At 38.7% G+C, this 24,753-nt stretch overlaps 3 protein-coding genes across 12 annotated transcripts in view; 1 reads left to right on the top strand and 2 right to left on the bottom strand.

The window, feature by feature from the left end:
* lef1 (lymphoid enhancer-binding factor 1) overlaps positions 1–3,384 on the top strand; it is a 71,496-nt gene extending 68,112 nt beyond the window's left edge. For all 10 annotated transcript variants that reach the window (XM_088923560.1, XM_088923552.1, XM_088923535.1 and 7 more), the window contains one exon: positions 2,142–3,384. Coding sequence is in view for 4 of the 10 variants with exons in the window: in XM_088923535.1 (XP_088779661.1) it covers positions 2,142–2,221 (80 nt within the window). In the remaining 6 variants the exon portion in view is untranslated. The remainder of the gene's footprint in view (positions 1–2,141) is intronic.
* A 3,228-nt stretch (positions 3,385–6,612) lies between these two features.
* Positions 6,613–15,212, bottom strand: hadh (hydroxyacyl-CoA dehydrogenase). The gene is made up of 8 exons (XM_088923571.1): positions 14,978–15,212; positions 13,114–13,242; positions 11,673–11,830; positions 10,011–10,137; positions 9,185–9,274; positions 8,583–8,655; positions 7,975–8,091; positions 6,613–7,062 (listed from the first exon to the last, which is right to left on the bottom strand). Exons 1-8 carry the CDS (start codon positions 15,092–15,094, stop codon positions 6,944–6,946), a joined length of 930 nt encoding a protein of 309 aa, XP_088779697.1. The 5' UTR covers positions 15,095–15,212; the 3' UTR covers positions 6,613–6,943.
* A 539-nt stretch (positions 15,213–15,751) lies between these two features.
* Positions 15,752–23,089, bottom strand: cyp2u1 (cytochrome P450 family 2 subfamily U member 1). Its single transcript, XM_088923379.1, has 5 exons — positions 22,428–23,089; positions 21,437–22,090; positions 20,585–20,746; positions 18,343–18,510; positions 15,752–17,282 (listed from the first exon to the last, which is right to left on the bottom strand). The coding sequence occupies exons 1-5, from the start codon at positions 22,876–22,878 to the stop codon at positions 17,089–17,091; spliced, it is 1,629 nt and encodes a 542-aa protein (XP_088779505.1). The 5' UTR covers positions 22,879–23,089; the 3' UTR covers positions 15,752–17,088.
* Positions 23,090–24,753: the final 1,664 nt, after the last annotated feature.

Here is a 24,753-nt window from a genome sequence, read left to right as displayed (position 1 = left end):
TTCAGCTATAACGTCTGCAGAAAGCTAAAAAGATGAACAAAATAGCGTGCTATTGGCTACAATATTTTATTACTTCCTGCTGCTAGATTTTTTTTTTCTGCAAGCAAATTTTCAAATGTTTTTTTCAAGCGTACGAGTTTGAAAGAGACCCAAGCCGAGGGGAGAAGAGTGCAGGCAGGAGAGCAGCACAGCTGCGACCCTTTGATTTGTAGTCGGAGATGAAGGCCACGATTGAGAACCGTAGGGCCGGGCCAGTTATCTTAACCTCCCACACTTCAAAGACAGCCCGCCGCCCTGGCCAGGAGAAGCCAGCCCTTGAAACAGAAGAGTGTTTCATTTCCTCCGCGTCCAGTCGGCATTCCTGAGTGCTAATGGGGAGTAGCTCTTGAATCCCGGCATTTGTGTCGGAGAGGCTGTGAAGGCCTGGACTGGCGCCCCCCCCCACCCCCCCTCGCAGCCCTCTTCCTCGACAGGAAGCCCAGTGTTTTCATCTGAGGCCGAGAGGAAAAACCTTCCCAGGAAGAGCCGGTCAGAGCAGGGCTTTGAAATCCCGGGATGAAAAGGGGAGAGGAGGTAAATAAAAGCGACAGGGTGCTCTCACCGGCACTGCCTGCCCTGTTTTCCGCGGCTCGGGGTCAGCTCTCCCTGGGAAAGGCGGCTCTCCTCAGCCTCTTTCATCCACATGTGGCAAAGCCGTCTGGACGGGAACTGAGGAGGGGTGGGGGGGGTGGGAAGTCGGGAGGCTTTCGCTGAAATGTCAAGAAGTAGGGATCGAGTTTCGGGTTCTCCCAAGCGACTGCCTGAGCGCCGCTTTGGTCTTTGTTTTTGGTCTTGCACAAAGCTTGGAAAAAACACAATTTTGAATTACAAAAGAGTTTACTGTCAATACCGAGATTTATCCTTTTCCCTGGAGTTTTGAAATTGTAGCATAATTTTGCATATTGGTAAGCAAAATCTAATTGTATTTTGAATATTATGATCTGTACTACCAACCCTCTGATGTCCTTATGACTAAATTAACAAAGTATGGCTGGTTTGTGTAACTTTCTTTGTGAAATTAAGCTTTTTTTTACATATTTTTGCCAGAGCTATTTTATATACAGTATATAGCACACATCACTTGCACTAGCTTACAACCCATGCTGAAACAAGCTTCAGTACGTATTAATACATGCTTTTTGCTGTTTTAAAAGTATTTTTGGTTGCATAGCTTTTTTTTTGCTTAGGGAATTTAAAATCATCTTGCTTTGTTGGTCTGTTTTATTTCGGAAAGCTGGAAATGTGAGTTTTACATTCCCCTCTTCTCTGTATGGTAATTGCCAAATATTCAACTGCAGGGTAGCAGAGATAAACATTTAGTTAGAAATTGCACCACAGTGGAGGAGATTACCTCATGTGTCAGAGTGACCTGCAGACTACAGAGATGAAAGTTTTATCTATATAGTGTTAAACTTGGGGAAACTGTCAACAGAGACCGAATGCAAAATGCTAGATACCAATGAGGAGAACAACCATGCAGTGAGAGACTTAAAATGAACTTCCAGCATGATTGGCAGTCATCTTAAATGGCTCATTCCCATGGGTTTGTTTTGTACTTTACTTACCACCGTGAGCTACAGGTTTTTGCCAAGGATACAGTGTAATTCCATGCGATAATTTCTAGTTCATACCGTTCATCTGAAAAAACTATAAAGACTGTGGTTATCTTTAGAGTGAATATGCTGCCATTCTACAGAAACCGTGCTGCAGAAGTAATCTTGCTGTTAATTTCTGTATATCTTATTTTTGCTCTAACAGAACATCTGTTTATAAAGATTAGTATTACTATAGGAACAGCAGTACCTATGGTAATACTATGGTGCTGTAATGGGAACAGAAGTATCTTAATATACTGGCTTTCAAAACCTGTATTCTGTGTGATCAAAAAGTATTAATTTTTTGTGTCTCCACAAACCTCATATACTGCACATAAATCTCATCAGGGGGAGACTGAAGAACAATTTTGCATGCTCAAAGTCCAGTAAGAGATGTTCATCAGCTTTAGAATTTGTATTCTATGTAGCATATAAATGAGGACTATATTGAGTTGAGACTGTGTTGAGTGTAAGCTTGGCTACAGTGTTGTTCTCTGCTCTTCCCAGGAGGAAAACGAAACACTTTCTCCACGTGCAAAGCGAAGGCAGCAGCTTCGGGGCCCCTTTTAGAGATGGAAGCCTGCTAGACCCAAATGGCCCAGTCCACCCCAAGAGGAAACCAGAGCATTGACAACGTTCTTCACCCTGCAGGCACTGCATTAGAGACACTGAACTGTAAAGACAATCACACTCTGACCCTCACTTGAACACAGTATGCACACAAAAAAAACCTAACGAAATATCAATGTTCTCACAGCCACAAACTCGCCACTTGTTTTGAAGAGTACAAATTCCGGGATTCTCACAGTCGCACATGCCTGTGTCTAAGCTGTTTACGAACACCTCAGTTTTTTGTTTTTTTTTTCATCCTACTGCCCTCTACAGCACTCCTTCTGCCTGGCACACTAGATATTTTTATCCACATTTGGCTAGAAAGCATGCCCCCCCTTGTTTTCACCTTGGCTCACACCCTGTTCAGACTACATTGCCACGCAGAACATAGAGGGATCATGTGTTGTCAAGGAAACGGACACTCAAACCTCTGTTAGTTAAAACAAAATGGTGCAAAAGGATCAATGCTGATTAGTTTTTTTGGGGTTCAAGTTTATTTTGAATGCTTTTATATTTTAACTTTTAATTTCTTGGTGTATATTTTCAGTGGTTGTTTTTGTTTTTATTTTTTTATACAGAAATAAATAAGCTTTGAAAACAGGAAGGCCATGTTTTTTGTTTTTCCTGTTGAAGCGTCTTGCAGAAATGAGAAAAAATAAAGGCTTCTTTTGATAACTATTTGTAACAAATAGTGACCTCTCAGTCTTTGTCAAATGTACATTAGAGCTCAATACGTGTACTTTTTTAAAAAGTTGTCAAGATATGTCAGTTATACTTTTCTTGGTATTTTTGCAGGTGATTATATGAACAAGCAGTAAAAATAGGCAACCAGAAGCCTATATTTTCCTTTCTCAACAAACAAATGGAACAAATATATATATATATCCCAGCACTTGGCAGTCTATTTTATTGCAATGTATTTGTCTTCTGTTTCTGGTAGCTAATAGTGATCTTACGCCATTTCTACTCCATGCAAGCATTTCTGTAACATTTTTAGTATTAACTGATACATTTTTCCTTTATTTTTGAATCACTGTCAACTTGGGATAGCACTTTGCTTCCAAGTGGTTACATTTTAAATGTGTTTAAACATATTTTTGTTTTTTTAAGAAAATAAAAAGACAGCATTGACTGAAAATTGAGTCTGTGTTACAGTTTTTAACAATGCATTGTCATTACAGTCTATCAGGATAATTATAGTACTTACTGTACTTTACCACATTTTGATTGCCAAAAGAAATGGATGAGAAATGTGTTTTGTGCAATCGTTCCCCATTATTCAAAATGACCACGTGCATGGTGTCTTGCAAAAAGTTCTTCACTCCCTTACAATGATGTCCCATTTTGTCAATTTGCATAATGAATAAACATAAGTGAATGCATTTTCAATTAAACATTGAGTGCTCAAACATAATTTAAGGGTGAAAGAAGTGAAATGTCTGCAGGAACTGCAAAGAAAAAAACATGTTGATTGCATAGGTACAGTATTCATCTCTTTTTCCTCCAACAAATGATTGATGTCAACACATGGTAAAAGGGTTTGTGGCCACACAACCATTGTGATGAGCCTTGAGGACACTTGATTCCTGCCTTTTGCCAAGAGCATGAAATAATGTGAAAACTATCAGCACTCCTTATAGTTATTTATTGTCCACACGAACTATTGTAACTTGCAACTTCAATTGTACTATGTGTGAATGAAGAGGCCATGCATTTAAATAATCTTTCCGTTTTCCAGCATCCCACACAATTCATGCTAACTGCCTCTGCATTAACTGAACTGCAGATCTGTTTTTCACTTTTACAGTACAGGAGCTACTGCACACCATCTTCTAACTTGGAATCTCACTCAGAGCAGCTCCTAAGAAGAGTACACATTTTTAACCATCTCCACTGAATTCTGACTCCTTAATTACACTGCAGATGCAGTGCAAAAAGAACAGGCAGCTCATTTCTGAATGGCCTTAGCTGAAATGTGGAGATGACTTCAAAGTGCTAAAGGAACAGTCATTTAAATCTTGATGTAAACCTGCTGTTTGGTCACATTAAAGATAGAATACTGAGTATAGACTTTTCACTTCCATTCTTCTACCTCTCCTACTCAATGTATTCAGTCTCAGAAGGATGAGTTGAATCAATTATAATTCACTTTGCTGTGCTGGACAAACGCAGATTAGCCAAACCTCCATGTTCCTCAGCTCTTTTCATCACTTAATATGGCACCTTTGATGCTATGATCTTGCCCTCAGCATTGTCTTACAAGAATACTTATAAGTAGAGAGGCGTTGCAGGGTGACAGATATCCCTTTAGCCTTGGTCAGCTTTCTTCTACTGCTATTAAACAGCTCTCCGAGCTGTTTCCAGCCAGCCATCAAAGAGAATACATTTTTGAATAATTTAAAAGCGTGTGTTAATTTCGCCCTGTTTCTTAACCACAGATCCCAGCAAGGCTGCAGTTATCACATTGTGAAATATCCTGATTTTTACTACACTTCTTCACAAAGGTTTTCTTACCATTTTGAGATTGAAGCCTCAAAAGCAGGACTGGTCAATATCATGGGTGGTCTGTCCTTCCACAAGTGAGACATCCAGCAATTAGAAATGCCACATAAAGAACGGCGTGAGTATGGGTAACTGCTGATTGAATTATGAGGAGGAATGGGAAGAGCAATTAAATTCTCATCATGACACTGTGACAGACTCCGAGACAATGTGCTCATGCCAAAGCATATTGTTCAAGGCCTGCAAGTACTTATTTTTTTTAATAAATATTTTTTTTAAAAATGTGTTTAAGGCACAGTTACTAGGATGACTAGCCCACTTTCAAACATTATTTTTTTTATACACCTACAGGTTGGGACAGTACAGTTTCAAAATCCCAGTTTGTAGGTTGGTACAATTTTAAATGACCATTTGCTAGAATAAGGTTCTTGTTTCTTAACTGATTTTGCACTGTTTTACAAAAAAACTGTCTTCTGTGTTTTATTTTTGAGATTTTCTCCTCATACTGCTCTGTAGAATAAAAAGATCTGTGTATGTAGGCCAGATATGTTTGTCTTACTATTCTAAGGTTCACCAGTACGGCTCTTAGCTTACAAAATTTTGCCATATTTTGAAAAGCACTGTACTGGATTATTAATATCACACTTAACCTACTGTACAAAGAAAACAATCCTGTAAAACAAGTAACAGGCTATGTAATAAGTACAGTAATAGGAAAAATGATCTGTACTTGGGTATGTCCAGTGGTACTCACTTCTGTTCCTTAAACTGTATTCCTCCATATATGAAGGGTCTGCTAAGGACTGATAAGGAAATGGAAGGAAGAAAATAGCTTAATTAATGTAATTATGAGGGGCCATGATGGAACAATAAACAGTCTGAAATAAGGCATCCCAGCGCATGATACTTTTAACCTCTTCTCTGGGGATTACAGTGCACATTTCAAGATCTCTGCATCTCCCCTCATCCCACCCTCTGGTTCGGGCACCTCCCCAGTACCAAAGATATTACTCCCGTTCCAACCAGTGACACATGAGGCCATCATTTCAGAAAGTGTCATAAAATGAGGCAGATGTTTTTTTCATTCGTCATTTTTTAAAGAGCTTGTGCCAGACAAAATCAAATTTGCCAATGTGTATCAATACAAAAGGCATCTCTGAAAAGTCATTGAAGTAATTTGTGATTTCACAAAAGTCACAAGTCAGCATAAACAAAACCAGATGCTTAAATCCAGTTTGAGTCAAGGACGTGGCTCTGCTTTTATTTGTGATGCCACCTTGCCCTCTTCTGGCCCTATTCTCAAACTGCATCTTAATGACGTTTCTTATTCTACCATAGACTACATACTGTATAAAAGGTTTAGTCTCACTTATAGAGCTAGAGCCTCACACACCATTAACATATTTTTGAGACTTACAACAACACATACACAAATGTAAGTGTTCCAATCTATATGCAATCTATATTTGTAGATTAAATAGTTTATACAAAAAGGCACCCTTTGATAAAGACCACTAAACTAAGAACATATTATGTTTTACTAAAAGACTAAAATTCACTACTGTCTTTTTGGGCATTCACCTTCAAAACTTAAATGCCAGAAGAATAAAACAATAAGGAGCTAGTAGATTCCCTTTTGCTCAGTTCACCTGCTATTGACTAATAGCTTTTCCTGCAGACCTGTACATTTCTCAACCTAAACCCTGCTCAAATGCAGAAGTAGCCCCACAACGACGAAAAACAAAAAACGCATAACCAATGACACAGAAAGTTAACTTCCGATGATGAGTAACCCCCCTATCCTAGAGAAAATGTATTCACTAAATTAGGAGTCAAAACATAAAACATGTTAGGTGGGCAACACAAATATCTTCAACGAACCTTTAATGACACAAACACTTGCAAAAACGTCAGTCACAAAGATGACATCCAGAAGAACAACAAAAGGCAAAGAAGTTCTACCACAACAACATGTTTAGTTTTCGTGCTTCAGAAGGCACCGAGGTGTACCTGAAATTTCATAAGTGCGACAACAATGCAACCTTCGAATGCATAGCGCAACACACCCCCTTCAGATTCACAGCACCTTTCACATTTTACTTTCAGTCGCTGTCCCTTTTCTCTTTCCAAGCCAATGTCAGCGTTCTAAAGGGCGGAAGAGAGGCGGCCCCTTAGCCGTTATGGAAGGCCACCTGTTACTTGTACTTGTAGAATCCCTCTCCAGTCTTCTTCCCCAGCTTCCCTTGCTCCACGAGTTGATTCAGCATGGGGCTGGGAGCGAATAAGGGGTTGTCTGGATCCCTTTCATGCCAGCCTGCAACACAGAACCACAACAATTCTCCGAATAAAACCGAGAACAATACACATTCCTAAGCCCTCCTAAATATTACTGTGGGTTGTTCTGCAGTTTTGAAGGGGTCAAGAGCATCACAAAGTGACATCGTTGGCATATATATCCAGCCATTTTCCAAATCGCCTTATCCAATACATAGTCGCAGGGAATGCCAGGGCCTAACTCAGCAAGCAGCGGGAGTATGGGACACCAGTTCATCGCAGGGCACGGGCACACAGACACACACGGACACACACGGACACACACGGACACACACCAGGGTCAATCTTACAAGTAGCCAGTTAACCAACCAAAATGCCTTTAGACTGTGGGAGGAAACTGGAGCACCTGGAGAAAACCCACAAGAACATGGAGAAAACACATTCCAGGTCTGGAATTGAACCCAGGGCCCCAGCGTTTAGATAGATACATATTTTTATTTTTCAAATGTGGGAAAAAATGTACACTTCTTTCATTATTTATACATCTAGAGTAACTAATGTGATCATGGGAGAACACACATTGCATGCCAATTGTACCCCAGGAATTGAACCCAGGGCCCTGCCACTGCAAGGCAGCAATGCTAACAATTGTGCCACTCTGCCAGCTACACACAACAAAATGTCTTGGTTCGCAATTTGTTCTTTCTACAAATGAAGTCTACATATTTATTGAACAGAGAGACTGTTAACAGTGAAAATTTAAAAAGCAATTCAAACCTGCAGATTCCAGCATTTAGAAAACAATTAAGGGAGTAACCTTCAAGACAGAGGAAGGTATTTGGATTTGAAAGTGAACAAGTTATTGATGAATCATACGCTGTTATATTCTAACCCTAACCCCCTCGCAAAAATATTAACTTTCTACAACTGATCCCCAAGAGATTATACTTGCCATCGATGATAAATTTAGAGGTGTCCAACCCAACATAATCCAGCAGTTCAAAGGGGCCCATTGGGTAGCCAGCTCCCAGCTTCATGGCAACATCTATATCCTCCTTTGATCCATGACCTTGGGAACAGAAGAAGGATTCAGACTCACATCCCACGATGCTTCACTCATTCTCCAAGTGTAAGCATTAATAAGATGCAGCAGTAACGAAGATGAACATTATCTACTTTCCAGGTTAGTAATTAGCATTAATTCTGAACAACATACCCAGTTTCCTCTCATTTTAAGTGTTCTGTGTGTCAACGAACGGGTGTTTATAACTTAAATATTTGGCCCGTATAGAACTAAGAATGCCTAATAAAGGAATGTTTGTAAAAAGTCACTCTATCATTAATCAGTACAATGTGAGTCATTTAGACTATCAGCGATAGGAGACCAACATTTTTATATAAGCAGAGAACACACTAAATATTTCAGTTTTTGGTAGTTTTACACCTACAGCAGAATAAGGAACAGGTAAAAGTTTATTCCATGCTGAAAGGAAAAGAAAGGAGACGCAACATTTCGCCTGGTAGAGATTGCTTCAGGTGACACTGGAATGACAGATTTACCTCTCTCATGTAGCCTAATGGCTTCCATCATGTATGGAACTAGCAGACGATTCACAATAAAGCCAGGAGTATCCTTGGAAGAACGAAAATAAACATGCTGATGAGGTTTAGGATAAATAAAATACTTCTAATATACATTTCCAATAAAGCCAACATGTACAAAGAGCAATTTGTAGAAGCAGTGTACACTAACAAACCTATCACTGTTTTTAAACAGGGGCGTTAATTGATGTAATAAAAAGGACCTGCCAGTCACACTGACACTTACGGCCCTGATTGGCTGAACATTAATACTGGCTGATCTTCCAATATATCAAAATCTCAACAATAAAAAACAAGACACCTGAAGCATCAGGTGTGAATCATTTTGGACAATTAACACGGCTGACTGGTAAAATTCTTTATCATTCAAAAATTTGCAAACTTTAAACAGTGTCTTCAGACATGGGGACTAGGCAGTACTGACTGCCAGTATTTCAATGTGGGTGACTTTCAGTCTCACTGCTCTAATCAAAAATCCTCCACAGCCTGCAGCATACTTATGAGAGACTGCTACCTTCTGTGATTAAAAACTAATAATACATATTTCAAGACAACTTTACTTTGCAAGAAACTGGATGTTTCCCCAGAGCTTTGCTGAATTCCAGAAGAGCGTCAAAGGTCTTCTGATTAGTCATTGGTGTGCGAATGACCTAGATATAAAAGAAACAAATATTCAACAGCAACTTCCAATAAGACATTCAACAACATTTTAAAACATAGACTAAGACATTATCAATTAAAAATAGCCCCACTATGAGCAACAGACTTCTCATCCACTATCACATACAGTACACACTGGTTTAAAGCTGGATTTACCCGTTTGAAATACTGTGATTAGCTATTGCTCAAATCCAAAACGTAAAAACAAGTCTTGCCTTTCCTTATTTTAAGACATAGTTAAGATCATTTAGGTACCAGGAAATGAACACGTCATGGGAAAACAAATTTGCATTTACAAAAGATCACCTAGATCTTAAGAGTGATATACAGAGTGATATACAGTATAGTGTGTATAGTGATGCATTTATGGTAGCAAGTTTGAATGAAATACCTTGTGCCTCAAAGACGCAACAATGAACCCAGGGATGAACCTATGACCATCCAGTCCTTAGCCCAGAGCTCTAGCAATTACACACTGATTAAAAAAAATACATCTCCCCTTTTGTTTGCAGCACTCTATGCAACAAGCAGGACTTTTAATATTTATGTCTTTGTCTTTTACTACTCTCCTTTTATTTTTTGCTCAGAACAACGGAGTTACACTTTTCTGTTACAACTTCTCAAATGTGATCACATTAAAGATCAGGCAAATGGACATCGGTGGTCCCGCAGCAATACACAGCAGAAAGATGCTGACTTCCTACACTGCTGTGACTGTGCACTTACTTCCACAAGTTTCATTAAAGGCACCGGGTTGAAGAAGTGAAGTCCTCCAAACCGGTCCTGTCTGGAGGTTGAATTGGCTATGTCAGTGATGGGCAGCGAAGAGGTGTTGCTGGCAAATATAGTGTGACTGGAAAGAAGAAGGAAGGAAATGGACATCATCCTGTAACACTCTCGATAAAACAGCCCGTAAACATAATACTTGAATAATAAAATTTAAAATTCATAACCAAAGATGCACAGTGTAAGTTTTTTTATTTGCATTGCTTTTAAAAAAAACGTATTTAACTAGAACCTGTCGAGGTCCTACAATAAACAGCTACTGGAAAAGAGGACAAACAGTGGCGTAATTTCAACAACTTTTAAATTGGTCATGATTTTTAACATTTTTAACATTCATCTCTTCAGAATTCTAATGGGAAAAACACATTAACTACTGTCATTACAGCAACAGCACCAAATGCAGATTATCTTACAGTAACTTGCCTTAACATGTTACCTTAGAAGTGTTAGTGTTAGCCAAATATAGATTTAGAATACACTGTATATTCATATTTGATTTGACTCTGAATTACCTGTCTGTAATCTGTTGTGAAACCAGGTCATGGAAACAGTTGCTAAGGTCAAGTGAGACATTTGGGCTATGTTGGGTTAATGGGTCAGAAGGTGTCAAGAGGTTCAAGTCGAAAGCTGCTATGAACTCAGTTGACTACAGCTTTTTACATAATCCTTTCCCTCTTAAGAACATAAGAAAAGCTACAAACTAGACAAGAGCCCATCCTGGGCAGCTTGTTTCAAACTTTCGCGACCCTCTGTGTCAAGAAATGCCTCATTTTGATTTTAAATGCTCTACCCTATAGTTTCCATTTGCATCCTTCCATTTGCTCATTTTTCATTGTTGATTCTGAAGAACCACCTCTGTAGTTTTAATTGTTCCAAGACTAAAAAGTTAATTTTGCCTGTCAGTGTACGGCATTCCTTTAAACCAAAGAAGTGGATCTAGTTGATCTTCACTGATTCAAGAGCAGCAATATATTTTTGTAATGACCACAACGGTCCAAAATATTCTAAAGGTGAATAAAATTACTACTGGAAAGCAGTCTTTTAACACAACCCCTCAATTTAAATCGCACATTTTTAAATGTATATCTTATATTTGTTCACCTTTTGCTTTCCCTTGTTGTCTTAGTAGAAATTAAAATTAAGCATGGACACAAAAACCCATTTTTTTTGCACTGATGGTTTCTTTAAGCTCAGCCTTTTTTAATTTTATTTCTATGGTTAATGTTTTATACTCCAGTAATTATGCCCCCCCCCCAAACTGAGCATTTACCTCTTATCTTCGTTTTTTTATTCCTTCACCAGTTCACAATCTAAATAAGAGCATTACTTGAAAGCTTACAGGCTCCAATTTGAAAATTCATCCTTCATGAGGACCTTAATAAGCAGGCTTCTGAAAATCTAACTGTACTGAATTTTTACTGTACTGAAAATGTACTGAATTTTACGCAAGTCCATTCCTATGGATGTTTCGGCCACTCGTAAGAGCCCTTACCACTGTGAGAATAATAGCTTTTACTGAAAATTATACAGTATGTATAACTGTACAACAATAAAAGGAAAAAGCTGAAATATAAATTTTCTAGTTATATAATCGGCACTCACTCTGGGGCAAACTTGTCTAGCCCACTGAAGAGATCCTGTTTGATTTTCAGGTTCTCCACAATGGCCTCTAGTATCAGGTCAGTGCTGTGAACCACTGATGCAGCATCTGAGGTGGTGGTGACATTCTTCAGGACCTTCTGAATAAACTCTGCCCCCGCCTGGGAAATCCCAAAACAACATCAGTGAAGCAGAGAAATCACAGCACTAACTCTCCTCCTACAAGGAGGAAAAGAAGAACTTGAGTCTTGAGGCTTTCACTGCAGCCAACCTCGTAACGACCTAAATCAGCTCATTATTTGTCCCAAAACCACCAGTTTAATAATTTCTCCAGGCTTTACTGGTCCTGGTGATTTTATGAGCCATAGAAAATCTTCAGGCACACTGGTCCATTGACCAGGACTGCCCATTCCTTGTCTAAATTATTGCTATTTGTGAGGCGAGAGTTACCAACAGAATATATATCCTCTCAGATTTGCTAATTTATACTTATAAACCCATGTTTGATGAACACATACTCAGGAAAGATAGGGATGAACACTAGCAAACTACTGGGAGCCTGTTTTGGGAGACTGCTGTTTTTCCTGACAAATATCCAATGGCTACACGAGGTAAGAAAAGGTTAAATAAAAAAACAATGTGAGCTGTGCCAAAAATATCAACATGTAAGTTATTAGTCAGGGAGGCATGATGGTGGTTAGCATTGCTACTTTGCAACGCCGGGCACTGTGGATTCGATTCTGGACCTGGGGTGCTATCTGTGTGGAGCTTGCATGTTCTCCCTGTGTTCCCTCCCAGTGCTGCAGTTTCCTCCCACAGTCCAAAAACACACTGGTAGGTTAACTGGTTTCTGGGAAAACTGACCCTAGGTGTGAGTGTGTGAGTGTGCGCGTGTCTGCGTCTGTGTGTGCCCTGGAATGGACTGGTGGTCCTGTCCGGTGTGTATTCCCCCTTGTGCCCGTTGCTTGCTGGGATAGGCTCCGGCTCCCCCACAACCCTGAACTGGAAGAAGCGGTTAGAAAATGGAAGGATGGTATTATTCATGCCAGAAAATCTAATTCCACAGGAAGAACTATTAAACAATTGTACTGTACATATACAAAAAAACATACTACGGTTATTTTGTGCGTGTCCGTAACAAGCTACCTAGTCATGTAGTCAATACCGACATTTCACTCAGGAAGCCTATGGAAGAGACCCTACAATCAAATAGCTACCGGAAACCAGAAACCAAATGAGCTCGAGTGCCCAAATGGCCTCTTGCTTCTAAACTGTGCTCTTGACAGATAGCAGGAAAGAGTTCTCTACATTGCTGAGAGTGCAATAAAACATCTCTCTATGCTTCAGACACAATTCCTAGAAAAGGACTAGACATCTGGATATCAATGCCTACATTTGGTAACTACTGCTTCTCTCTTATTTAATCTGTTTAATACAAACTAACCTCAGGTTTGTCTGCAAACTTCTTCTTGGCAATTCTCTTCAGGCTGTCCTCAATGCCTTTGGTGGACTTCTTTAGTATATCTTCTGACTGGTCCACCAGCACTACAGAGTGGCCTGTTGATGCAGCAACCTAAAAGTACACAGAATTGTTGGAAGATCATCAAAGAACACCAACCTCAACAACAATAACGATGGCTAAAAAAATGTATAAGACACCTCTGTTTCGAAGACGGTGTTGTTTTAGGCTAATGGAATTGTTTACTCAAAAAGTAACATTTGAATTTGAATCTGGGTTATGTGGTACAGCAGCACTGGCTAAAGGAAAAGTACAGAAAAATGAACCTCATATTGAAAAAGAACTAGATCCCATCTATAATGAATAAATCTTGATTAACATGCCCTGCCTTGAGGCTGTTTTACATCCTCTGGTCCTGCTGTGCTTGTTAAAGTTAAGGCAGTGAAGAATGGATAGCAAAAGCATAACAGTGTATTTTATGTTTTAAAAACTCGATCCCCATTCTAAAATGTTTCTAAGGTTGGTCGCAAAAGGACTTTACAAAGGTATAACAATTGAAAACAAAGCTCCAAATGTAGTAATATATGGTTAATCAATTTTCTTAATTGGCCATTAATCTCCAGATCTGTCCAACACATTCGAGGGAGATACAAAAGGAAGCAGTTCACAAACTTTTTGAACGGTGTGCGAAATCTGGACTGTAAAACTGTCTTCAGTCCTTTTACTCTCCGTGAACTTTTTAAAATTACATTCATTTTAAAGTCTCCTAAGTACACTAAAAATGTTTTCCTTATTTAGGGTTTTAGCTTCTTATTAATTGTTGACTTTTATTTGATCATTTCATTAGTTTACATGGTGAATGTTACACATAGGCCCCAACTTTTCAATATTATCGGTTGCGCTCGATGAACAAAGCATTGCTGTACACTGTCGCACCTAAACAAATCAAGCACCGAATTAAAGATTAATTAGAATAAACAACATGTTTAAGGAAAAGGTGTCCCTTCGCATAGAGCGGATGCTAATGCAGTTATTTACATCTTTCCTCCTAAATTAAGAAACTGTATTTTTTTTCCAGGCACGTAAAACCACAAACGTGCAAATGAAGAGCACTTGGCATCAAGAACTACCTGTAACTGAAAATCATCATGAGGTCTATATGATACTGTTGTGGTGAACGACAGTACTACCGGTGCGTTGCCAGCTTTTTTCTATATGTTTTTGCTGACACCGGTGACCTGATTAAGTAGGAATTAATAATTCATGTTTTGGATGAAAAAAACTGAGGGGTTGTATCAGCGGAGATATATCTTGCAAAGTTAAGTGCAATACAAATAACTTTTAAATGGAAAAAAGATCAGAGATTTAACTTTAGATTTAAAATCCGGTTCAAAGATATGGCAAGTGTCACTTTTCCTAAATCAATTTCTCAAACCAAAGCATCAACACATGAAATCAATTTGAAAAATTCACATTTTTGTTGACTGAGAGATACTGAAGCACATTGAACTGATATGTCCGCAAGAAACTGAACTGCATAAATACGGTCAAAGAAAATTGGCAAACAGCGCTAACCCATGTTCAACTTTGACACGCTTCATTTGCAAACTTGCAGACGGTGCACGCAGATACTGTAAAATCACAAGAACAAATACCAAAACAATTAATTTTACAAGGATATTACTGAAATAAGAAACCGTAAGCAGTTTTCTGATTATAATACTGAATCACAACACAATGCAAGCTACAGCGGTTACAGTAAACTACACACTGCATTGACTGCGAGGGGCCTTATAAAAACGAGCTTCCCAGCTGCTGCAACTTCAGTTCGGTTTTACCGTAATTTTACCTGCGCGATTCCTGCACCCATCAGCCCGCCGCCGATAATCGTGACATGTTTTATAACGGCACTTCTGACAGCGGTGGAAGAAAGGCTCCTTATGATCTGGTGAGTGACAAAAGCCATGATTTGTTTCAAGCGCAGATGAAGCGAAGGCTGGGCCGAGTCGTGCTCTGCAGCGCAGACAAACCCGCACTTCTCCGCCAGCCGAGACAGCGCGCAGCGCGGAGGAGTGGGAAGGTCAGACTCCGGGCCCTGATCACATGAGCGCACAGCGGCGCAGCTTGGCGACCTTTAGCACACAATCTAGTTAATACTTCATCAGAATAACCTATGTCATTTCATCTGTAAATATTCAAGGTACATGAACCTCCATGCGTGCATTGGTAATTTCACACACAAAAAATACTTAGCGTAGCTCTGTCTGATTTGTGTATCTTATATTAAAAGGTTATTTTGAATACCTGTTGTACGCAATGCTAAAGTGGAAATTTCAAAAGTTATTCTAGAGTTTTCAAATACATTATTATTAATACAGATGTCAATTTTGCTCATATGACCACAGGCTTAGCACTAGGAGGACAAAGGTGTAAAAATATTTAACCTCTTTGTAAATACTCACCGTGGGAAATTGCTCGATTCACTGTAATTGTCTGGAAGGGCTTGCTGTGGCACTCAGAAAGTAGGCGGACGGTTGATGGTGGCAACTGCCGACATTTTCCTGTTATAATCTTGGTTCAGAGAATGCTTTCCTAATTTGTTAATCAAGTAAAATTATTTACCTTTATTGTGCAGTCAAAAATATTTTATTAAAATAATTTTTACACATCTGTTAAACAGGATCTTCTCAGCAACAAAACTTTTTTAGAATGAACAATTTTTTTTTTTTATTTGAGAGGCCCCAAGTGTTTGCTTTGAAATTGTCCCAAAAGTATGATTTTACCTTTGGTATAAAAAAAGTGCATTAAATATGATAAAACCTGGAAGTAAAGACACTGCACAGGTTTTAGTTTAGGTCTTTGGAACATTGCATGGTACATCAATTTGAAGTCTCCACACATTATTTACTCATAAGCATTCTTGTTTTTTGAAATTCAGCAGCAAATACATTTCAGAAGGAAAGCTGAAAGAAATTATCTAGCAAAACAGTATAGTAGGAGACATCAAATTTATGCCTGTCATTGAATTTCTTCACCACTAAAACAGGTTATATGATTGAACTAGAAAGTTAATTGATATACAGTAACAATACCAGTTTCAAGACACAAAGTTGGAATGATGTCTCCTTCCACATCTTGATTAATTGTAAATGTTTTTTCTGAAGTACTATTTTCAAACAGAAAATAAACATTTCCATATAACCACTTATTTCAGAGCAAGTGCTTAATCTTCTGCTCTGATATGCACTGTATATAAAAAAGTATAAACTTATCTAAAGTTAAAATATCTTGCCTGTGTACCCAGGTAGTCATCTGAACACAATATCTCAATTTTGTTTGAGCATAAGTTTTACTTGAATGACAGACCAATTATCAGGCACTGATATTGGTTAGGACTCTAATCTGTAATGGGTTATGGGTTCAGATCTCAGATGCGTCACTTCTATTTTAACCTTAAACAGGATGCTTTGCATTAAATGCTTCTGTAAAATGCCCAGCTGTATAACAGCATTAGCCAAAATAATGACAGATATTTTAGCAATATTTCAGCGATATTTCAATCTAAAAAAAATAATGAAGGAATACCATAAGTGATGCTCTATTTTAAACCAGAAAATACATGTGAGCTAGCCCATCACATACAGTATGTAAGAGAGGCACCAAATGTAGGTTTTTTTCAGATACAAAGTTAAACCAAGCTTTTTTTTTCCTGTGGTATAAATATGGAAGATTCTACAGTTTTTAATGGAACAGGGATTGTCAGCAAGACAGTGTATTCAGAATCAAAATGACATACTGGAACTAAGAAAACCAAAATTAAATTTCTTCTTTCTTCTGGTTTCTCTTTTGGGTTTTTTTCCATCGTCAGACAATTGTGTGTGCTGTATCCCTCTCCAAAAACAGCTCTATTTCAACACAGGTTGAGGTTGGCCCATTATATTAATGACTTCATGTAGGTGTTCAGTTGGACATCTTTTGACGAGGAGTTATGCAGATAGTAAAAGGACATGGAGCCAACGTCAGGCCAAACCTTCCATGCATCAGTGGTGGGGGAACCCCGTGTGGGAGTTTGAAAGAAAAGGCCTGCATCAGGTTAGAAAACAGCAAGAAGAGCTCCATCTTGGCCAGCTGCTCACCCATGCACACCCTGCGGCCTAGAGAGAAAACAAAAATTACAGCTTTACTAAAATCCCCCCCATCTCCACACATAGCTAGATAGCAGTGGTATATTGCAAGCAGGCAGCCCACCTGTTGCAGACAGGTATGAAAGTTCCTAAAGAATCCATTTCTGCACTTTGCATTCAAAATTTACTGACGTGCTGCAGCACACAAAATCATTGCAATATACTGGAAATTTGCTATGTTTTCCGAGACTACAGGGTGCAAGTGTGTTGCTAAAGTCCTACTCACTCAATAGATGTGTTTAAACAGACATACTCTGGAATGAACAAGCTGCCATTTTTTGGCAGAACTGGTTTATAGCAAAACATTGCAATGTTTTTAGATGGCACAATATACATGCTGTTCTACACCTGCCATGCACTCTTATAGACCACTGCAGCGCAGGAGATATCGTACCACAACAATTTCAGAAAACAAGTGTAAATGCATTTAAGAGAAGTTTTACTGATTTAATTTGAAAAAGACGGAGATTTTGCTCTACCTCACAAACCACATTCCCATCTGGATGTGAAAGTTTTTTTAGTAAAGAGCAGAGTGTCTTATTTTTCTGACATTTAAGCCACAGGATTAGTTGCTCCTTTTGTGGAAATTAAAAAGCATTTGTGCTTCTGCCAAACACAAACACCCTCCTTGACACAAAAAGACCTCTCTACATTTCAAGCTATAAGCTAACTTACTTTCTTTAAAAAAAATGATATAACATTAAATTTTCAAACTGTGCTGGACCCAGTACCTATCTCGACAAACAAGGGCACAATTCCACTCACTTTGTGTACCAATTACTCATTCAAAGCAGCTCTGTCTCATTTTGCAGCTACTCTCCATTGATATTAGCCAGCCAACTTGTCCAACACACTCCACACAATTTGAAAGCCTCTGATCAATAAGGCTGGAAACCAAACCAGCAATTAAAAAATTGTCACTTTAATATTCTTGATGTGTTTGTAACTTTGTGATCCAAGCTTGAAAGGTGCGAGCTGAATCCCCTGAATCATGTTTCATAACAGCAACTCTGAAGTGTGAAAAGATTACCTATTCCAAACGGGATGAAGAATTCTTTCTTAAGAATTTGTCCATTTTCATCCAGGAATCTTGAAGGATTAAAGTCGTCAGGTTTTTCCCATACTGTGGTATCTCGGTGCACAGACCAAAGGTTTGGAACAATCACAGTTCCTTTGGGGATTGTGTATCCTCGGAAAGCTATATAAAGGCAACAGTAATGGTATAATGTACATGTTAGTATATATCGTATATTTATATATAGAAACAATGGTTGTTAATACATGGACAGAACAGATGACATGAGGCACATCTGTAAATAGTGATTATTGTTGTGAACGTGTAAAACAAACTGTCACGTCACAATGTGGACACTGTATTTTGTAAGGAGATCTGAAGGCACATAGATTTTTTTGTCTGGTCAGTCTGGTCTGATGTCCTGATTAAAATGTCAATTTAAAAAAATGTCTTGTGAAAATGCAAGATGACATTTCAGTTCAGAGGAGTTTTCAGGGTGTCTCTTATTTTCAGCTTCAATACTGCTGGTGTACGATCACATACTACATATTTTTGTCACATTAATTCTGAGGAATTATGGTTGAAAACCACCTAATATTGTTAGCAGACTTCAACGTGCATGTATAGAAAGTAGTCGCACAACTGTACACTTGTTTGTTTTAGTGTTGATCTATTGGGGTACCAAATTATAAGGAGGCAGAATGGCATAGTGGGTAAGCCTTTGGACTTATAACGGACAGGTGTGGACTTTACCTGTAAAATGTTCAATTTTAGGTTTGATTCAAATATAGATCTTTGAACTTCAAAACAGTTGTTAGTGTCATCCAGTAGGTTACTGGTTTTAAACTGGCCAATATAAATAACAACCCTACATGAACTATATGTTTAGTATAACTGATGACATCATGTTTGTGTTTAAGTAAATGCTGTGTTGCATTCACAACCACTGCTAGAGCTACTTATACTGTAAGTATTGTCAAACCATGGCATGACACGTTTCACAGATCAGAATGATCTTAAACAATAATAGAAAAACCAAGAAGACATTAGTTATCATTCCTCTGCTAGATGCTGTGCTGCAGTACACCATACCACACCACTTTAGCACTGTTCGCATCCTGAAACATTTTTTTGTATTTCTGCAGTCTTTTCTTATGCCTGATGTGTTAATTACATCTATTAAAGACTACTACAGTTGAGTACATTCATAAACAAACTTTTATTAATTAAATTGCTTTATTTACCATTTTTTCCCCTGTCTTAATTTTTTGGATTACTAGATGTTTGTTTTTTCTAAATGTAACTGAGTCTTCTATACTTCTTCCACAATTCTATTTGTGTCAGGAAAGTGTAGCTTCCTTATTTAGGACAACCTGCTTCTGCTTTCCTGCTTACCCTCTGGAGTGTAGGATTGGCTTCCTTGCATGCAATGAAAATTACACATTTAGTATTTTTTACAAACTAATCACTGCATTCCAAGTTGCACCTAGATTTGAAGGTGAAACAGCACTCTATAAAAATATAGTCCTGAGTTACCAAGATTATCTGAAACAAGACATGGTGGGATTCTGGGATCATTAACCTTAGCTAACAGAATAGCTCGCATGGCCACTCATCTGTCATCTTGCTTTTGTTCATATTTAAAATATTTTTAAGATCAATACTCAGCAAAGAGGCTGGAATGAGTTAAAAAGATCCAGTAGTTTCTTCTAAGAAAAATGTATCTGCATATTTGCAAAGGCTACAAGAGCTGACTCATAGAGAACATGTAGTAACCTATTTCTATATATCCTGCATTCTGCCAAACAGAGAATTAATCTGGAATGTTTATTGTTCAGTCTCCATTATTTGTTCATTAAACAGCCCAAAAATGATAAAATCTCATCTGATGTGCATCAGAGTACAATGCTATTTTGTATCATAATTCTAAATAATGAGGACATTTTCAAAATGTTTTAGATCCTTATTTTGTACACAGAGAAATGTAGACAAAAGAATAGCAAAAAAAGAAATGGCATGCAATTACAATAATATGAAATGTGAAAAGAGGAAAGCGACCCAGAATTTTATAGATTTTTAGAATTCCAAATGACAATTATAGGTTACCCAAAATATTTCCATGTTACAGTTATGAAAATCAAGTAAAATGTTTGCAACTTTGTAAAACATTTTTTTATTAGTAGCCTAAAAAATTCATCCTAAATTTCTCACAACTGCTGTGAATTAATATTCCCAAACCTGACTGAAGAGTACTCACATGTGTTTTCAGAGGCCATGTGTGGTATAGACAGAGGCACCACGACTGTCATTCTCTGTACCTCCATGATGGTAGCCTCTGTGAAGGGCAGGCTCGGCTTGTCAGTTACTGAAGGGACTCTGTCCGGCCCCACGACCAAATCTATCTCGGCTTGAACCTTTTCTGCAAAAGAAACACCAAGAATAAAGCATGACAGTACAGTGCATGAACTTTATATTTATAATAGGAGCAGTTGGTATGTGTGCTACTAAGTAGTTCCTCACTCTAAAGCCACATCAAATTGGTCTCTCATCAATGATAAGGTGAGTTAGCAAATGATACTGTAACCAACACAGGAATCTAGTACTAAATAGGCACTGTTGGGGAGAGAGGAGAATTGATGAAGATGGTCTTTAAATGAAAAGTTGGCTCTTTGTCTTTTTGCAGTTCCTGTTTTTCATGCAAGCTGGTTTTCTACTAACCACAGGAAAACTGTAAAAACAAAGACAGCCCTTCATATGGTAGTTACAGCTCGTGATTATACTGGGATGCAGCTGATTCACATGACTTGGAGCCAATGTCATAAATTATGAGGAGAAATCGGCCTGTTTGAAATGAATCGAGATACCATTGCAGTATAACTCAGAACATGTTCTAGAAATATATAATGCATATACCTCAGTTCTTGAAAGATTAACAAAATCAAAGTATAATTATATATTATATTCTGTGGGTACCTTTTAAACTAAACATACGTTAGGATAGGATACCAAATGTAGCAAAAAGATCATTTTTACCAGAAAACTTGTAACCACTCCACAGCTTTGTAAATCTTTATAATGTTGCTGGGTAACAAAGCCTGTCTTTCTATACCTTGAATGTGTGGGTGCAGGGACATATAGAGCAGGCTCCAGAGTACAGTATTGGTGGTGGTGTCAGTGCCTGCGATGAACAGGTCCCCGATGATGTAGAACAGGTAATCTTCACTGAAACTGGTCTCTCCTGCTCCTCCGCCCTGCTCCTGCAGCCGAGACATCTCCAGGAGGTACATGTCTATGAAGTCACGGGGACTGGCCGGGTCCAAGCTGGCTCTGTGCTGGGCGATGATAGCCTTCAGGAAAGCCGTGATGTCGGACTCCACCTTCCTGAGCTCGCGAAAGGGGCCGAAAGGCAGGTAGTAGAGCCAGCGACAAACGTTAATGAGAAAGGCAGGGCTGTTGACGGAGATCTCCAGGCCCCTGGACATGAGACCCAGCAAGGTCCTGAACTCCTGGTCCTGGTGGTGGAAGCGTCGGCCGAAGCTGACCGTGCAGATGACGTTGGAGACGGCATTGCCGACGATGGGAGCAGGGTTGAAGGCTTCCCCGGCGTTTCCGCTGAGTCTCAGCATCTCCTTCTTGATGAAAGCCAACTCCTCCAGGATGCAGGGCTCCAGACTCAGTTTGCCCAAGCCGAAGTGCCGGAGGGTGGAATGACTAAACCTCCGTTGCTGCCTCCATACCGAACCGTAAGGTGCAAACACTATACCTGAAAAAAACAGCCTCATTTGTAGTCACACATTCTGTCTTCCTCCTTAAATGCTTTCAGTTACAGGTACGTAATATTAATTCAGAGTATGAACCTATAATAGCCAAGCATACTGTCCAACTCAAGTGTTTTTAGCTTTTGTTATTCGACAGAGGGTTAGTCGGGATGGAGAGTGCAGGGAAATGACCATTAATATAAAGATACAAATTTGCTGTCACAATAATCTGGGTTATCTGTTATAATCGCATTTGAAAGTTATTGCATGAAATGATTTGGGATCAGTGTAATATCTGAACTAATGCACGCGACCTCCAACATGGCACTTCGTATTTCTTACCTTTCTGCTTCGTTATAATCGTAACGAGAGGAACATCTGGTCTGTCAGAAAACACGTGAGAATGATTAACGAGCGCGTCTCTGACTACCTCATAGCCCGTTAGAATAACTATCAGCTGGTTCCCAACGAAAATGCTGTAGATGTTTCCGTAAACCCTGGACAGCTCAGTCAGCAGAACATGAGGAGAAAAGACCGATTGTTTCGCTTTATTTTTGTCGCCGCCGGCCTTGAACTTCCTCAGGATAAACTCAGGGATGAGAAAAAAGCCAAAATGTCCTACCAGAGGCCAAGGCTTTGGACCAGGAGGGATATTTGAGGATTCTCCGTTACTTCTCAGCCTCAGGTACTGCAGCACAAAGTAAACGAGAATAAAAACAGCCGAGGCCAAGCCAAACGGGAGCAGCCAAAGACGCTGCTGCTCCAGCCAAAACTGCATTTCCGTCAGCGACATGAAGTTGTTTGTTTTCAACTACATTGCGACTCTGCTTATCTATCGTCAAATTCAGCAATAGTTTTCCACCAGAAAAAAGTCTGTTTCTGCCACAGTATTGTTGTCTAGAGAGTAAACCCAATTTCTCTGCAGATGCATGGTACTCGTGTCAACAAAATACCGTCCCTACTTCGCTATTGGCTCTATTGTCAAGGTTGGTCGGCTCCCTTCTACCGTAAAGCTCGTTTTATTGGTCTGTAGGCTCCGGTTACGTCACTGCAAACAAATGGGTGTGCGCTAAAATATGAAACGGTGAGCTTGGTAAGGCTGCGTATGAAAAAAACAACAACTTTTTGTTCTGATTATGATGCTTCATTTTCACTTCTAGGCAATGTTATATATGTATAACAATTTATAGAAGTTAAATGATGGGATGTTATGCTAAAATTGTCAAATGCATTATTAAGACTTAATCTGCAACGTTTGTGTACAGTTTTGACCATTTACTGTAGAAATATAAATATATACATATTTCTACAAGAATGAATATCAAGAATATATACTTCTTCAACCTACTTAGCCATGTTGCTGAAGGTGATAGCCAGACTTCATAAAAGAAACGGCTCAATAAGCAACTACTAGCATTCGATGGCTGAAAGACCAAACTTAACAAACTTTATCTTCATGGTCAGTTATTACTTGTAATAAATATGGCCTTGCAAGAAGAGTGTGTTACATTTGTGCAATTATGAAATGTCTGTCACAACAAAAAAACAATAAGCAAGCTGAAGACCGAAAACGTTGAAAAGAAACTTTGAAATTCAGTAATGAAGTTCATTTCATGCAGGATACTCTAGCTGAATGTAGTGTAAGGACCACTAATATTTAGCAAGCAAGTTACATTAACTGGGTCAAGTTGAAAGTCAGTGACATAACTTGGCCAGAATTTCCATAAATGCTAACATGAATTCAGACATGAGAAATCTTACATTCTTTTTCATGTAATATGCACCAAGGATACCAGGACAGCCCTGTTTTTTATGATTTTCTTTAACTGGATATTATTGTTTTTAATAGTTTTAAAAAGTGCTTTTGGTCTTTTAGATTTTCTTAAGTAATTTAGTAAATAATTTGGACCACTACTTTCTAGATTTGGATTTACATTCTCTTTGTATGAATCATTTCTGCGCTTCAAAGTATTTTGAAAATGCTGCCATCAATTGTCTTCTGATTTTAATTGTACCTTGGACCATTCAAATTCTCTTCAAATGTAATTATTTTATCATCTCAGTTTCATAAAACATCTCCTGTCTCATTTTTCCTTATTCTGTAATAATTGTTTGAAACGACTAGTTCAAAACAGGTGTTTCCTCTAACAGTTGCTCAGACAAACTCTGTGAGAAAACGGTCATTATCTAGGTCTACCATTTCCGTTTCAGTTTTTAAAAATCTCTGATGGGTATCCCCAAACAGAATCCAAATCACCTTTATTCACCTAGTATATTTCATGTACAGTACAAGGAATTCACTTTAGTGTACTTGGTGCTACAAACACATTTCACACATACCTTATTCAAACAAGATAATAGACATAATCAAGACTGTGAACCTACTGTATAACTGGAAATTTTGGTTAAGGAAAAAGACAGCCCCAGGAAAGAAGAACCCAGTTCAAATACTGGGTGGCTTTTAATAGACCGGTAGTATCTCTGTGAGGGAAGTTTATGAAACAGGTGGTTAACTGGGAGGGGACATCGGCAGTATTTTCTGCCATTTGTTTTGCTGTCTAATTGTACAATCTGTCAACTGAGGGCAGATGACAGCCAATGACCCTCTCCCCAGAGTGTACAACACACTGCAGTTTACCTTTGAAGCAGGCAAATGCATTGCCAAACT

This window comes from Atractosteus spatula, chromosome 1 (genome assembly GCF_055471065.1).
Source record: "Atractosteus spatula isolate fAtrSpa1 chromosome 1, fAtrSpa1.hap1, whole genome shotgun sequence".
In the NCBI taxonomy this organism is placed as follows: Eukaryota; Metazoa; Chordata; class Actinopteri; order Semionotiformes; family Lepisosteidae; genus Atractosteus; species Atractosteus spatula.
This window is presented reverse-complemented; position numbering and strand designations above follow the sequence as displayed.

Coding starts and splice junctions, on each gene's coding strand:
- hadh (XM_088923571.1), bottom strand. CDS start 15,094: ATGGCTTTTGTCACTCACCAGATCATAAGGAGCCTTTCTTCCACCGCT. Junction 11,831..13,113: donor AGTTTGCAGACAAACCTGAG/GTTAGTTTGTAT, acceptor GGGATTTCCCAG/GCGGGGGCAGAGTTTATTCA. Junction 8,656..9,184: donor AACATCCAGTTTCTTGCAAA/GTAAAGTTGTCT, acceptor CGTTCTTCCAAG/GATACTCCTGGCTTTATTGT.
- cyp2u1 (XM_088923379.1), bottom strand. CDS start 22,878: ATGTCGCTGACGGAAATGCAGTTTTGGCTGGAGCAGCAGCGTCTTTGG. Junction 22,091..22,427: donor GATTATAACGAAGCAGAAAG/GTAAGAAATACG, acceptor TGTTTTTTTCAG/GTATAGTGTTTGCACCTTAC. Junction 17,283..18,342: donor CTTCATCCCGTTTGGAATAG/GTAATCTTTTCA, acceptor TTTTCTCTCTAG/GCCGCAGGGTGTGCATGGGT.